This window comes from Vollenhovia emeryi, unplaced genomic scaffold (genome assembly GCF_000949405.1).
Source record: "Vollenhovia emeryi isolate VEMERY1.0 unplaced genomic scaffold, V.emery_V1.0 DF939203.1, whole genome shotgun sequence".
Lineage (NCBI taxonomy): Eukaryota > Metazoa > Arthropoda > Insecta > Hymenoptera > Formicidae > Vollenhovia > Vollenhovia emeryi.
Window position 1 is genome coordinate 447,666 of NW_011967163.1, and position 16,341 is coordinate 464,006.

Genomic DNA, 16,341 nt, shown 5'->3' on the forward strand with positions numbered 1-16,341 from the left:
CTCCATAATTTAATCGGAAAACGTAATCGGAAAAATTAACCATCGGACATACTATATTTAATTGGTTTATCCGATGGAAATTTTTCTCAGTGTAAGATTATAAGGCATAAAATATGTGTAATGTATGGAATATGTGTAACATACTCGTTTACATACATTATTGTACGTTTGAAAACACTTGTGTATTGTCACTTATCGTTTTAAACGCGTCCCTTTAACGCCGTTTACAAACATATTTTGTAAGAGACAGTGGTCTGTTATTTAAAAAAAAAAACGGCCGCATTTAGCAACCCCGTTCGAGGGTACCTCGCTCTTCGTCGGGCGCGGGAGCGACAGAAACGCCGTCCCTCCTCTCGATCGCGCAACCGGCTGCAAAGGTCGGCCGTCGCGATCGGCAAACCCACGTGAGAAACTGCGAGAAGTGCACTCGCGTGCCCCTATCCGGTCGATATCGCCCCGGAGGCTCGAAATGTCGAACGAGATTGAGGTTTCCGCGGGGCGCGATTGCACGTTGCCGGACGCGGGATGGCGCGAGGATCGGATGCGTCCTCCTCGAGCGGTGCGGATTCGACGCGGGGATTTCGTGCGATCGTACATATCGCGTTGTCCTCAATGATAAATCCGCGTCTCTCTCTCTCTCTCTCTCTTTCTCTCTTTGTGTCACGGTGCATTTTCACGCGAGAGCATGGCACGGTTCATTCGCTCCGCCAGTCTCTTTGAGGAAAAGTTCACGGGGGTCCCGGCAGATTATCGGAATAATGAATGCGAGCTGCCTGCGCAGCGCGCTTCTAAGAAATTGAGGAGGCAGTAATTGATAATTTTCCGACGTCCTCGCGCGGAGCGCTCCTTCTCGCGGCCTTCTTGCACGTACGGTAATGTTGTGCACGCGCGCGCGAATTATCGGACGTGCCGTTCCCTCCGGCGCTGCTGCTTCGAAAACCGGAGAATAATAAAATGGCAAAAATGCCTCAACGAGATATTTAACTTAATGGTTTCCCCCCCATGAATGAATGGATGTCGATTATGGGTCCGTGGATCCTGCGGAATATATATGTAAAAATCTTGGTGCACTCTGACCAAACCGGCTTGGGACGACTTCGCGAAAACGTCGACGTATTCAGTAAGTCACGGCTAATCAGGCACGAGAAAGTATTCTTCGTAACTTTGGCCTGGCCTTGACTTTAATAGCGCGTTTCCGCCGTTTACGGAAATAAAGCCGCGCCTCGCAGGAGGATCGATTCCGCATCTCTCGCGCCTTCGCTCGGCCGCGGATTTCTCGATTTTACATCGGGCGCGAGGTGGAAGGGAAGAGCATCTGCATTTTTCATCACGGAAGATTCTCGCATCGATCTTCTCCCGGTGATAAGCCGCTATTTGCCTTCATTCGGCATGTAAATCTCCGAGGATAAGTGGCGCAGCGTGAGTTTTCCGGATCGCCTTGCGAGAGAAGAATCGCGTGCGAGAGCAATTATCTCGCGATTCGGTTATCTCCGTTCGCGATATCGTTGTTACGTCCTGTTCTCCCGTACATCAACGTCTCGTTAAGCCCACGTCTATGGCTCGCGTCGGATTTCCAAATAAAATTCCGCTTATAATTTTATACCCCATATACATTTGGGCGTCGCTTTTAATTCCTTTTACACGTTGCAATAAAGTTGCAATATTATTATTAGTAATAATATTATTATGCAATATAATTACAAGTTGCAATAAAATCGAAGCATAAAATTTACAAATATCATTTCATCTCTAAATGCTGATGCAATTTGCGGCAACCCGTGTCGTAAATTAAGTGGACTTCATTGAGCTTCTCGACGCACGTAAGAAAAGAATGCGTCGAAAATACCTTGCGACGATTTATTTCTGCTCTGGGAAAAAAGGACAGCAACCCATTTTGGGGCCTACAATTAGTAATCGAATTATTTGGATTGTTCGTAACACAATTTACTCTGGGAAAAATTTTGACCGTTCTTTTTGTAGTTAGGCAACTTAACATTTCGGTTGGTGCCACTTAAGTGAAAATTATCTTTACGTTACTGAATATCGACAGAACTAATTGAGAGAATTGATTAGTATTAACAAATTAATAAAATTCGTATGGCTCAAACGTGTTAAACACAAATTCGAAGGAACAAAGGACTAAGAGCCGTGACAGGGTGTTAGTGTCTAAATATTTTATTCTAAACTTATTGCGAAAAAATTTTACTAGCATTACTGAAAAAGCCTGGATACGGATAGAATAGCTAATTGCGATTTTTAGTTACGCGGGGTAAAATTCGTAAAAGATTAGAGTTACGGACAATGCAAATAATTCGATTACTAATGGTGGGCCCCAAAACGGGTCACTGTCTTTTCTTTCCCAGAGTACTATTCAATGGACAATAAAGCGCCGCGTTGGAGAACAGATCCTCTTGGAGACGAGTACACATTACGAGCACGTATCGGCCATAACGATATAATTTAAAGCGAGACGTTCTTTCATCGAGAGGCTCACCTTTCGCGGTGCCGGCTACTATTCACCGCCACCTTTAAGCACCCTCGGCGGACCTCCGGCGGCAGGAGGTCACATCCTGCTGGCGTAATTATCTTATCTCTCTGGCTACGTCATCCGCGCGGTACGGAACGTAGCGAGGAGAATCTCGCGGGTGAGTTACGACGGTACGTACCTACATCGCCGGCGAATAATCGTATCGCGCGGTAAGTGCACGCGGCCGATTACGACCCGGTGGGCTCGCGCCTTCGGCGATGCGGTTTGTTTAGCGCGAGGCAAGTAAATCAATCGACGCGCGCTGTGGCCGTAAAGCGCGCAGGAGGATGCTCGAAGGATGTGAATTAACCGCGCGCCCCGCGCTCAGTAGTTCGCGATAGAACTGGCCAGACGAGAGCGCGGCTGCTCCGCCGCGGTGCAACGCCAGCCTCCGGCGAGCGGTCCAGAGATATAATGCAGCCCGCCGTGGATATTCCGAATCTCAATTTTATTACAATTTATTTTATCGCGACTCGCGCGACGTGATCGAGATACGCCGCGATAATCCTTGCGAGATGATCGAATTTCTCGGAGGAGAGATTTTTTAAGTACCGAGGCACCTGCTGCGCGCAAGTTTAAATTCCAGTGGCCTCTGCTGCTTGAGAAACGTTACTTCAAATTATAATTAGCGGGAGGCCAATTACCGGAGGGATCCGAGAAGTATCAATAAAGAAGACCAATTAGGGACGGCTCCTCGCGTTGGCCTCTCCGGATCCGTTTTACCGTCTCGCCGTAAACAGCTGGATAGGCCAGCTGGTAGATCAGGTCCCCCCTAGCGAGGAGGGAGGGGGAGGGGAACGATAGATCAGAAGTACGCCGTGCCAGGCGACTTCACCTCTTCGTCGTCTAATGCATGCGCGCAGCCGGTGTACAGACCCGTCCGCCGACAGAGTGTGGTGGCATTTAGGATCCGTGCCGTCGTGCTCGCGGCGGTGATGTTACGCAAGGCGCGCCTTTAGCCGGCAACGGCGACGACCTCGCGCGCGCGGTCCAGCAGGATTTTCTTGCGAAATCCCCCGACCCGAGAGTGCGCGAGTTCCTCGTTGAAAAGCGCCGCCGCCGCCGCGCCTCCCGCGCCCCCGCCGTCGTGCTCGCCACCTCGTCTTCTTCCCAGCGGGACACGGGAAGAGAGCACGTGGCTGGAATCGCGACAGGAGACGAGCAGTTTTCCCCCGGTCGCGCCGTGAACTCTCGCGTAGCCCTCCGTGCGACTGTATTTCACGAGGAGGACAAGAGGGCGCGCGTCCCGACATTTCGAATCTACCTCGGTCCCGTTTACATTTCTACCTCGCCTCTCCGTTTGGAATCGTGACTTTTTAAGCGTCCCAGATAGCGCGGCAAATCCAACAGGAATTCTCTTTGAATTCCCCAAGTGGACGAAACGAATTCACCTTCCCATATCCCGTTTCTGTTTTAAGGACGTTCTTTGAGAGTTCAAGAGGAATTCGCTCCTATGCCAATTCTGGGCTGTTTTTCGGATGCGAAAGGAATTCTTTGTGTTCAAAATAACTTTAACTTACTTCCATGGAATCCTTTTTGAACTACCGGGAAGCGATTCTTTCGAGCTTATTTCGCACAAATTACGTAAATTCATAAAGAATTTGAAGAGGTGAGTTCCTCTTGAGTTCGTCACGACCTATTTAAGTCGCTTAATCATGGGACCATCTTCTCGTGGGAACGATTCCCGCCGAAACGATCAGTGAAATTGCCAGCAGGTTATTAATTAGCACGGGATGATAGAGATCAGGTGTCAACTTCGGGGTCCACGAACCACGCAACGCGTTGAGGATCTTTGCGTAACGTCACGGCGCGTGACGGACGTCTCGCATCTGTTTATCCGGAATGATCGCGCGTCTCCTTCGCAGCCAGCTGCGCCGTCCGTCGCGCACAATCGATTATACAATAATATCGCGCCTTGAGAAGACGCTCCGCGCCGCAGAAAGGAAAAGTCACGATCTGACGTGGCCCGCCGTCGCCGCCACGGGACGATGCACTAACTCGGCTAGTCATCTATATATGGTGTCCCACAAGCCTCGATCTATCGGGCTTAATGACCTTTCGCGAATTTCGTGGCGTTTAATACTTTCAGCAGCGTTACGTTCGGCGTCTCGCGAAATTCTCTCGTAAAAGAAATGATAAACGTTTGCATACGAAATCGAATTTCTATTTAACGTCGCTGTGTTGTTTAAATTATCTTTTTATCTGTTTTAAAATAAGATTTGAGTTATTATTTTACGTGCCATTTGATGTAATTAAATGGTCGCATTATATCGCATGTAAAATTAAAAGAGTGAGAATTTTGTATTTTTCCCCCCCAAGAATTTTGCAAGTCTATTTGAGAGGCAAGTGGTGACCGCAATTTTGTTACCCATTTACTTCAACTTGCGGGTTTTTTATTTTTCATTAATAGAGTAAGATCGATTCGAACATTTTAGCCTCTGTTCATTTGTTAGAAACTAATTATCTGCAAAATTTGGAATATTGACTCGCCAGTGATTAATTAACAATTAGGGACGAATAATCCGACACAACTGGCTACAGGAAAATTTATGAAAGATACTTGCGGAGGAAACTATGTATAATGAGGAACAGACGGTATAGAGTGGGTGAGATTGATGAAAACATTAATGTTATCCCTCGTCAATGATGCTGGGCAACGTGCTAACTGGCTAATTTGACGATAACGACTGCCGATGTTAATCGGTAACTCAGCCTACGGCGCTTGCATTGTCTATTATTAGTTGCGAACGTACGCAATTATATGAGGCGGGGGTGCACTTCGATACTGCGTCGCCGCGTGCAATCTCCGATTACACGTGCGTATGATATAACGCGACATACGCAGCTCGATCATAGACGTATTAGAAAGTCCGATGGGATTCCCGTGTGCGCGCAATGTTAATATAATGGCATATTATATAATATACAATGACACGCACGCGCGTGCATAATTGTCGAATGTTTAGACAAGTTGGACAAAGGTGGAAACGCGATGCGCGGAGAAAGCGAGTAGTTTCAACAACAGGTTCGGCGGTAACAATAAAGAGACGTTTCATCTTCGAGACAATAAACTTGTAATTAGTTTTAAAAGATTTTACTCTCCGCGAGAATGCCGAGGAGATCGGCCGCCGGCGAATTCGATCAGTGTCGGTAAGATTAGAGTCGGAATTAAAAACGTCAATTATCGACATTTTTAATTCCAAGTTTTACTCGGTCCGAAAAATGTATAGCCAATCAATTTGCAACTTTTACGACAAAGCAGCAATTTCATTAGCTACACATTGCTCAGACCGAGATTTTAATTAGTAAAATTAAAATTTTGTTTTCGTTTTTTTGATACAAAGTCGACCAGCATCGTCTAGACTTTGCTGCGTGCTTCAATTCCGCAGAAGAGTCTTGCATTTCTATAAAGCCAATTAAAAGGTTATTTCTAACAAAGAATGTCGATAAAACAGGCGGCTTTAGGGTCCCCTTACTGAAACAACGAACGCGATATTGCTCTTTCGTGAGGATTACGTGGAAGATCGAAGATTCCCGTGGAGAAGAAGGCGCGTCGTTGACTTCTATCCTCCCACGAAGAAGATGCTTACTCTCCGTAACGCGCCCTCCCTCTCTTTCCTCCTCTTTCTCTCTGTCTCTCTGCGTCTGGATCATTAGCATAAGCCGTTCACTTACGTAACAGTACACTTTCTTTTCAAATCTCGGTCGGCGCGCATCATTCCTGATTCATTATTCGATGATATAATTCATGTCAGACAATAAGTTTGTCGTGTGCCATTGATCAGAGATAAATGCGCGAGGGGATTCGCAACCTTTAAAGTGTTTCTACGAATCTCGACTAACAAATTCGGACATTTCGGCTAGCACATCAGTTTCGATCTCGAGTGGAGGATAAACGGCCGGAGAAGTGTTGCTGCTAAAAGTTGTGAAACGGTAAAATCATCTCTTTCTCGGTCTCGCGATTAAGGACAATTCACCGAGGACTCGAGGTGCCTCGCGACATCGATAGCTGGAAGGAGTGGAATTTTTAGGATAGACCGGGACTCTTCCTTGGAAGGCGACACTCTTCGCCAGTCCCGGGACTGTACTTCACATCATAAACTCGTTTTTCTTGAATTGGAAAACAAAAAGAAGAAGCGAATCGTCTCTTTATAACGCCTGTCTTTGTCGGACATCGAAACATGTTATTAGACTGTGCCACAGTAACATTAGACATGTTCGAAATATTTTTCATAAACAACTAAGACGGTTATGTTTCTCAAAGCAATTAAAAGAGATTCCAAAAGGTTGCGTGCACACACGTGCATTTATAGTATTCTATATTGCTGTAGAAAAATGATACTTTTTTTCACCGCAGCTGATTACTATTGAGCAAAACTGTTCGCAGAGCGATATCAATTCGCAATAACATATCGAGCGTATTCATTTTCGTCCCTAATTGCTCGGAGGATGCAACGTCAATTTATCAACGCGCACAAAAAGTTTCTCCCAATAATATAACAACTCCCGAGTCCGTTCGTCTGTAATCCTCTCTTAATTTTATTACTCGCTAAATGAAATGTTTCGCTGTCAGCCGATTTCGACGAATCGCAACGTGACGCAATAGAAGTCATGCATGATGGATTATCGACTTTGATTCACAGAAAATTTAGTTAGTTGATCAAACACATCGCATTAGAGCTACATGCAACACGTGCGCGTTAATATCCGCGTCAAGATGAGCCCGCGTTGCGCGTTGCGTAACGCGTAAAACATAATATAAGACCAATGGATTAAGATTTAACGAGGACGAGGAGAGGGATTTTACGTGTAACCTTTAGCGGAGCTTATCTCTCAAAGTGCATTTGAAATTGCTCCCGGATTAGTCCGCGTGTCTATTAACGCCGGAATTACGACACTGCCTGGACCAACGGTGCGAGCGTGTTTCGACAGCGGCGAATCTCGTAGGCGCGCGGGAAACGGAAATTCCGGAGAGAATTGACAATTAAATCTCGCCAGGAGCTTTCGTCCGCGCGAGACGTAAATCATCGCGAGGGAATTAGAGTTGCGCGAGTTATCTCTGTCGCGACCTGTCCAGGTGAAACCGCCCCAGCGTCCGTCCCTCGCATTCCAGCCTGACATTCTCGGGCCGCGCGCGGCCACGGGCTGTTGTGCCATCACCGCCCGGTCGGCCCGGTCATTTAAGGATTTCGACACATGGACATGAAAATTTTGGCAACGCCGTGAACGATGGTAGGGCGTAATTCGCATCGCACAATTCTGGCTATATATAATCGCCATCGGCGCCGTACGCCGAATCAGTTTTAGTGAGCCATCTCAGCACGTATCGTCACCTGTTCTCTTGGAGAAAAGAATCCGCCTGTCGCCATGAAGCTGGTGCGTGTTCTTCGAAAAGATTAGTCGCGACGTCTCACGCGAGAGAAATGGAAAAGAGTGTCCGCGCGATCGCTCGCCAGTGGATCGGTCCCGGTGAACTCGCCGAGTTCCCCGGGATGAAATTCTCGCGGTGAATCTCGCGGTGTGGTGATTCCCCTTGAAAAACTTTCGCTCGTTCGGGACCTCGAGGACTACGAAATGGAGCATCGCGGCGCCGTTGCGTTATCAAGCGGCGCGTAAATAAAACCAATTAGGGCCGCTGTCGTTTCTCAGAGGAACTCGGCGATATCACTATCGTGTCGCGGGAGTTATCTTCGTCCCGTGTAAAGGAGAAATGTGTCTCGCTTCATATTTATCTTATTAATTCATCGTTCAAGTAAATCGTTGCCCTAATAGCACAGTGCATTGGTTAAACATTGGCCCAATACACCCAAATATTGAGCCACTGTTTAACCAATGTTTGGTCAATGCACTGTGCTATTAGGGTATTTAATCTTCCCTGCTTTCACGTGAGACTCGCGAAAAGAAAAATATCCTAATTTTACTAGAATAGGAACAGACTATCATAAGTTAAGACGAAGAACACTAGGAACTGATCGCACCAACGTCGCTTAACGTTAGCTTAATTCACTCTTTGTCTCTTTATAAGAAAAACAGTTGGAAAAAGACGAAGAGCGAATTAAGATAAAAGTTACGTGACGTTGGTGCGAACCTAGGACGTGTAGAAGACGCCAAGATATCTTATCAAGCCGCTAAAATATTCCATCACGCATAATCGTTTGACAAGTCGTTTCGTTACTCTGCACATTCAGATAATTGTCTTCGCCGCCGTCGTCGCCGTCGCCCTCGCGGCGCCCCCGCACGACTACAGCCAGACCGTGGTCGTCAAGGAGACGCCGCTGGACAACATCGGCATCGACGGGTACCAGTACGGCTACGAGCTCTCCAGCGGCCAGGCCCACCAGGAGTCCGCCCAGCTGGTGAACGCCGGCCAGGAGAACGAGAGCCTCGTCGTCCGCGGCAGCTTCACCTACGTCGACCCGGAGACCAACGTCAGGTACACCGTCAACTACGTCGCCGACGAGAACGGATTCCACCCCGAGGGTGCGCATCTGCCGGCCGTCTAGATCCTGACGAGGGTCCTACCTGTAAACCTTTGCAACTGTGTTCTCGCATCCACCGCCGAAACTCGCGGCTACGCTCGACCTCGAGAAACTCGATCGTACATATGACAATTTTAGCTTTAAATAAATTTATCTTTATACTTAATTCCCTTGCGTGTAAATCACCCCCCCCCCCCCACGACTTTTTCATTTTTCACCTCGCCGACGGATAAATAGTATCCTCCTCGGATACGTAGTATCGCTCGGTAAAATAATTTACGGTTGAACCTTGTGGATCGACAATATGCACGAACGACTGTTCATTTGATTCGATTAATTTACTAGTTTAATAAGACACATTATACAAACAATCTGTATTCTTCAACAGAGCAATAAAAACATGACGTAATGCGCAAGTTTTGTCAATTGGCTTGTTGGATCTTTATCATGCGATTAAGTATGAATATACACGTTATTGATATACGTTGCTGTGTGCAGTAATCAATTTCGATAATAAAATCAGTTAAGGCGCTTGAAACACACAATAATGTGTTTCTAGCTGCTTTTTGCTTTCCATCGTATTAAAGAATATGCCAAAAACCAATAGAAAATGGAACAGTGGTTAGTTTGTTAAAGATTTGAATGAGTGAGAACAAGTGTCCATAGGCAAATGGCCCCAGTTTTTTCGCACTCGAGTTTGGTCACAAAGTAGGTACCAAACGAAAGGTCTCGTCAAGCTGATTACAGATATGTCAATCTCAGAGTGTACCTATTTAACGTTCTAGAGATATCGGGCTCCAAAGGTTCCATTCCAAACAAATGGTGTCCGTCCGGACGGCTTCATCGCTTACGTCCTGGGAATTTTGGTTAAATACACTCTGAGACTGACGTATCTGTAATCGGCTTGACGAGACCTTTCGTTTATTACCTGCTTTGTGACCAAAATCGAATGCGAAAGAAATGGGGTCGATCTTGTTCGCTTGATTCTCTTCTTGAATTGTCGACGGCGCACGATGAGTTTACGAAGCTCTGTGCTCTCTAGTCAATTTATTGATAGTTCATTGGAAAGTTGAAAATGTATTAAAAGAACTAAAACTTTACCTCTAGACATTTTATTATTATATAAGTAGTAGTTATTTATATCTCTGATTTGTTGCGATATTTTAACCATTTTGTATATGTATACAAAATATAACAGTGAGTATAGATGACATTAACAAAAAGCTCGACATTAATAAAACAGATAAATGTATATCAATACGCTTCTATTAAAAAGATCCCCGGAAAATATTATAAAAGTTATCCTTAAACGTTTACAAAAATAATTAAAATTAATCATTTACTCGGAATATTTAATAAAATAGCCGTTGTCCATTTTATTAAAATTTTCGCTTTCTAGTACGAGTTACTACTTTCGATATTATACAAAAATCTTTCCATCGTATTAGACCAACGTTACTATTTTCAATCATCTTCCACGAGCGCGTGACAGGCTCAGCTCTTTTAATACACTTTCAATTTTCAAGTGAACTATCAATAAATCGACTAGAGGGCACAGAACTTCGTAAACCCATCGTGTGCCGTCGACACACTCATCGCGACGATACGTTTCGCAATAAGATGTACTACGAAAGAATCCGAATAGATTAAGCAAGTAGTTTCCCTTGATCGTATCGAAGGTTAAAAATATGTTATTTTTACATTGCTATCGTTTTCAAGGCTTTGGCGAGTAGTGTTCCTTGAGGGCGGCTAGAAATCTCGTCACGGGGGCACAACGTGATGCACGTTTAAGAGGCGATAATCGACTCAAACTTGTCGCTACCTTACAGACTGGAGTCACCTTAATTTATGGGAGGATTGGCAAAGTTACCTCTCTATAAAGGTTACATCAATAATTAATGATTGGGAATACCTCAAACTGAATCCTGAAGCAAATGGAATTCCCTCCCGCTTACTCGTAAATTGCAAGAGAATTTTTTAACCAACTCAACAGAGAGCTCGCCCAGACATTTATGCCGTATTTAATTTGTATTATTTTAACAATGTGGTGGTGCTTATTGTAGCCAACAATGAGTAAAACTAAGTCGCAAACTTATAGTCGGCCAAACCGGCGAGAGATTAATTTATTAACAGAAAAAGCTTTACAGTGTAATTTAGTCGAAACGTTCTAGCTTTTTTTGTTAACAAATTAATCTCTTGCCGGTTTCGTCGACAATAAGTTTGCGACTTATTTGTATTATTTTGTTGCTATTTACATGTGAGTTACATAAATAAAATTGGTATTTATTAATTAATATTTTTAAACAAATTTGTATCAACAATTGATATATTAAATTATGATACAACTTTACATTAATTTTTTATTAATTTATACCAATATAAGATCTTCTTAATACGGATTTATTAAACTTATTAATTATATAGTCAGATTTGTCAACGTTTTGGCTTTTAAGTAAATAACAGTTACATTCCGTTATTGTTGTTAAGAAAAGAATTATTTCATCGAGACAAAACGTAACGAAAGCTGCAAATATCTGTTTGTTAATACAAGAGTCATCGAGAGGTACGCGACTGTCTTTATTGTAAAATTGTCAGGTTTCATATCGTCCGATTGGCGTTATCGAAAAATTCTTACGAAGGTCGGAATTTGGACGACGATCGGCGCGCGTGTTGACCAGCGAAATACGAAGGAAGAAAGGTGAGAGGTGAATTGGCGTAGACCCAGTCAAACTTTTGGCAGTAGGAGGAGCGCTATAAAATCGCGGCTGATTTCGGCAATCGACATCAGTCTTCTTCCGAGAACGAGAGTGGCCGTGCACACACCATCATCCTCAACATGAGAACAGTGGGTATCTTCGAGGTCCCCGCGCCTTGGAATTACGATTTACGAGGGGTCGGCCCTTATAGTTCGTCGCGAGCGCGCGTAATTTATCGCGGATTAATTCGAGGCTCGCCATCGTGAATCACAACGACGTCCGGTCGAGCAGCCACCTCGCGCTAATAGCTTTAATTCTCATCAAGGAAAATTGACTAAACTCCCTTTCTGCCGCAGATCGTCGTCCTCTGCGCCCTCGTGGCCGTCGCCCTCGCGGCGCCCCCGCACGACTACAGCCAGACGGTCGTCGTGAAGGAGACGCCGCTGGACAACATCGGCATCGACGGGTACCAGTACGGCTACGAGCTCTCCAGCGGCCAGGCCCATCACGAGTCCGCCAAGCTGGTGAACGTCGGCCACGAGAACGAGAGCCTCGTCGTGCGCGGCAGCTACACCTACGTCGACCCGGAGACCAACGTCAAGTACACCGTCAACTACGTCGCCGACGAGAACGGATTCCACCCCGAGGGAGCGCATCTGCCGACCGTTTAAATTCACTAGCCATCAAGTAGATAGTAAAGTCGATAGGAAAAACGGACAGCTCTGGATAAATTTTCGTCATCATCAAGCGGGCTGGAGGGGACAATCGAGGGGCAGTCTCGGGCGTTTCAACCATCCCGCATAAATATCCGCGTAATTTTAAAATAATTCGCGGTAATCAACTCATGATTTATTATTATTACGGATGCCTCGATGCGTCGAATAAACGCACTTGTTTACGACGCAATAATCGTACGCACGGCTGCGAAACTGCATTTTTCTTCCCGTAATCGTCACCCGCGTGCAGCTTTAAATAAAAATCGCGACTGTGCATACGAGTCTGCGTTATAATAAGTCGTAAAATTAATACCGCATTCTTCGAAATTCCAGCCGGGCATTAAACAGTATCGATAATTATAGCGTCTCGCAATCGTGAATTTAATCCTGTTCGGAATGCGCAGCTACGTTTGGAAATTTATTCAAATGTAGTTCATTGTAAAATAGCTATTTCGATCTCAAGTTAATAAGAATCTTATTAAAGACATACGTGAACATTATTTCCACCTCCGGCAATTACGGCTCGAGAGTATCGAGAAGCTCCGCCGCACGCTTAGCTTCTCCGTTCTCTCTGTCGCGTTTTTCCCCCCAAAAGTTTCTTATATTCTGCATTTAAAAAAGTACAGAAAGATGCAAGAGCGAAACGAGTGGCGCACGAAGAATTATCGTACGGCAACGTTTTTCTTGGCGATACGTCACTATTCTTGGCCAATATTTCTTTCGAAATACCTCGGAACGAAATATTTGTTCCCGAATGTACGCATAATTTTTACATATAAGCAATCAAATTTCGCGGACGCATATCTGCATAATTGAAGAATTATTTCAACGTTACGTAACATGCCGATAAAAACAGAATGCGTTAAGCAAGTTGCTATCAAAAAAGGTGCTATCATATATTTATATTTACACCTCTAGGCAGTTTATATTTATACACTTGCACACGCATTTTTTGAGCGCTTGGTATATACTGCACGCTGTTATTATGCACTTTCTACAACAAATATTTAAGCCATTAATTTAATTTGCAGTTTAACGCGCTTCATTTACTCCCTGCGTTTATCGTTTCCTATCGCTAGTTGCTTGTTATTACTTGAAAGCCTCGGGCGATGGAATTGATATAATCGCGCTCGTGGCAATCAGTCATCCTTCTTAAAGAAGACATCGGCGGGAATAGCGAAATCATGACAAATAAATATGCACCTCTTGCAAAAGGTTGCGAGAGCGAAACGACAGATGCCTTACGAAAAATGGATTGGCTTTCAAATTTCTTACACCCGCTCTTAGTGAGTCAGGCGTTTTATCGGCGCTCGTTGTTCGCGGCAGAATTCTTCGGTCCTTTCATCCCTTTCTCTCCAACGTTGAATTATATGCTTGTTCCATTAAAAAACAAATTGTTAGTAGCTCGGCCGCGAGAAAAAGCACTCTAGGAAATCGTAATTGCCAAGTGGCGAAAACTGACCTGACAATGAGACGCGAGCGAGTTCAAGTATTTAAATTCAAAGGGAGCGAATTCTCGATAACAGGATAACATGGCGCGATACCAGGATAACACGGAAAAGCTGCAAGTTAATTGACTAGACATTTCTCGAAACTAGAACTTGGGCCGAGTCCTAGCATTGTGGACACAGGCCTTTAAGAGTTTGTCAAATTCCCGCGAGTGAGAGAGAAAGATAGGCTGCCTCGCTCTTCTACGATCGTAGAATCGTAGCTAAACGTCGTTAAACGATCGTAGAAGCGTGATACAGCCCTACGTTTTTCTCTAACTCGCGGGAATTTGACGAATCTTTATGGCCAGCCTCTGATTACAGGGTCTCTAAGCGGAACTAGAGTTCCTGTAATCGGAGACTGGCCATAAGAGAGCTCGTCAAATTCCCGCGATTCTACGATCGTGGAAAAGTGAGACAGCCTATGTTTCTCTCTCACTCGCAGAAATTTGACGAACTCACTTATGGCCAGTCTCTGATTACAGGGTCTCTAAGCGGAACTAGAGTTCCTGTAATCGGAGACTGGCCATAAGAGAGCTCGTCAAATTCCCGCGATTCTACGATCGTGGAAAAGCGAGACAGCCTCCCAGTGAGAAATGATTCGTCGATCGACGTCGAAACGACGAATTGTCGAATTGACGTCGATTCGACATCATTTCGACGTCAATCGACGAACCATTTCTCACTGAGCCTATGTTTCTCTCTCACTCGCAGAAATTTGACGAATTCACTTATGGCCAGTCTCTGATTACGGGGTCTCCAAGCGGAACGGTCGTCTGGCGCCATCTGTCGGCCCATCTATCGCGGTCGGTATTCAACTCAAGATTATTTTACGATATACCGCCCGAGTCCAGGCGAGACCAGCATTACCGAGCTTCGATTAACTAAATGTATCCGATTTTATCGACAGGTTATGACGAGTACGTGCTCGTGCGAATCGTCCCAACGGTCGAATACATCGAATTGACGGAAAGGCGAATAACAGCAGCCCGCGCAAGAATAATGCATAAATGCACTCACCAGAGGGTTGCTTCGCCGTCGCTCGATGTCTGATCCCAGGTCGCTGCTTCCTCTCAGATCCCTCCATTTCGCACTGGCAAACGGCACAACGCGGCACAGCGCGGCACACGCGAAAAAGGAGTTCATCATATCCGAGTGACGCGCGCCACGGCACTCCCGGCGTTAACCGACGCGAGCTCGTTGCGACGAGAACGCGAAAAAGAGGTGTACGGTCGCGCGCGGGAATGCGAGCCGCCAACGGTGGCGTCGCGCGAAACGCCGGGAACGTCCCGGCGAGGCTGGACGCGTCTCGCGACCGAACGCGAGCGTTCAACGGGGCCGATCTTGCTCAACTTGGTCAGCGTCACTCACCACCGCCGCGGTGAAGCGTCGCGACGACACCGTCGGCGCGGGAGACCGATCCGCTGCGTGTCCGCGGCACTTCGCGATGCTTCTCGAACAGAGACCAACATGGCGTCGGTAGCCGGCGCCCCCCTCCCCCGCGCGACACTACGCGAGTCGAGTCGGCGACGCGACGCGAGTGGACAGTCCGCTTTAACGTCACTCGTACAGTGTACATCTCAAGCGAACGCGTAAACTGACATGCTTTTCACTGACGAACAATCGAGTACACGCTCGCGAGGCTCTCCTGTACTCGAATTACGTATCGCGGGAATAGCGAGCGCAAAAACGGTGGACGGCAACGTTCAACGGTCCGCCTGCCGTGCACACTCCAAGTGCGTGCTCGCCTGGCCGTGGCATTAACTTCGCGGAGAATGATCGCGCACATCGCCCCGTAGTGTATGTACATACATACGTACCGGCAGCGCGAACAACAGTGCGACGCATGGAACGTTCCTTGACCTCGGTAGCGTAGTAGCGGTCGCGGCGGCTCGAGACAAACAAGCGACGATCGCTGCGGCGCGCGGCGGCTCGACGAGTTTCGACGGCTTCGAAAAATATAGCATTTTTTGATTTGCCTAATACTTTTTGAGATATTCAAGAGAAAATTTATAACTTTTTCAATGTTTAATTTATAATTTCTCGATAACTGTTTGTCGGAGGGAAAAGTAGTACAGGACTTTTTTTACTTGATTTAGTCTCAGGAATATGCTGTTGCAATGGTGTTTCAATTATTGAAAAATTTTGTGTTACAATACACAACAATTTTCAATAATTGAAACACCATTGCAACAGCATATTCTTGAGACTAAATCAAGTAAAAAAAGTCCTGTACTACTTTTCCCTCCGACAAACAGTTATCGAGAGATTATAAGCTAAACATTGAAAGAGTTATAAATTTTCTCTTGAGTATCTCAAAAAGTATTAGGCAAATAAAAAAATGTTTCAGACAAAAGTTGTTCATATTAATTAGTAGAATAAGATAGTATAATAAACAATAGAGATTGCCATTTAAAAAAATGACGGCGTTCTCCA

The 16,341-nt window shown here is 45.6% G+C and overlaps 3 protein-coding genes across 3 annotated transcripts in view; 2 read left to right on the forward strand and 1 right to left on the reverse strand.

Moving 5' to 3' along the window:
• The window catches only part of LOC105561685 (endocuticle structural glycoprotein ABD-5-like), a 27,318-nt gene extending 11,488 nt beyond the window's left edge, over positions 1-15,830 (reverse strand). The window contains exon 1 of the mRNA XM_012011886.1: positions 14,926-15,830. Coding sequence (XP_011867276.1) covers positions 14,926-15,054 — 129 coding nt within the window. The 5' untranslated portion in view covers positions 15,055-15,830. The remainder of the gene's footprint in view (positions 1-14,925) is intronic.
• On the forward strand, positions 7,605-12,904 carry LOC105561684 (flexible cuticle protein 12-like). The gene is made up of 3 exons (XM_012011885.1): positions 7,605-7,903; positions 8,716-9,007; positions 12,351-12,904. The coding sequence occupies exons 1-3, from the start codon at positions 7,895-7,897 to the stop codon at positions 12,371-12,373; spliced, it is 324 nt and encodes a 107-aa protein (XP_011867275.1). The 5' UTR covers positions 7,605-7,894; the 3' UTR covers positions 12,374-12,904.
• On the forward strand, positions 11,687-12,904 carry LOC105561683 (flexible cuticle protein 12-like). Its single transcript, XM_012011883.1, has 2 exons — positions 11,687-11,851; positions 12,059-12,904. Exons 1-2 carry the CDS (start codon positions 11,843-11,845, stop codon positions 12,371-12,373), a joined length of 324 nt encoding a protein of 107 aa, XP_011867273.1. The 5' UTR covers positions 11,687-11,842; the 3' UTR covers positions 12,374-12,904.
• Positions 15,831-16,341: the final 511 nt, after the last annotated feature.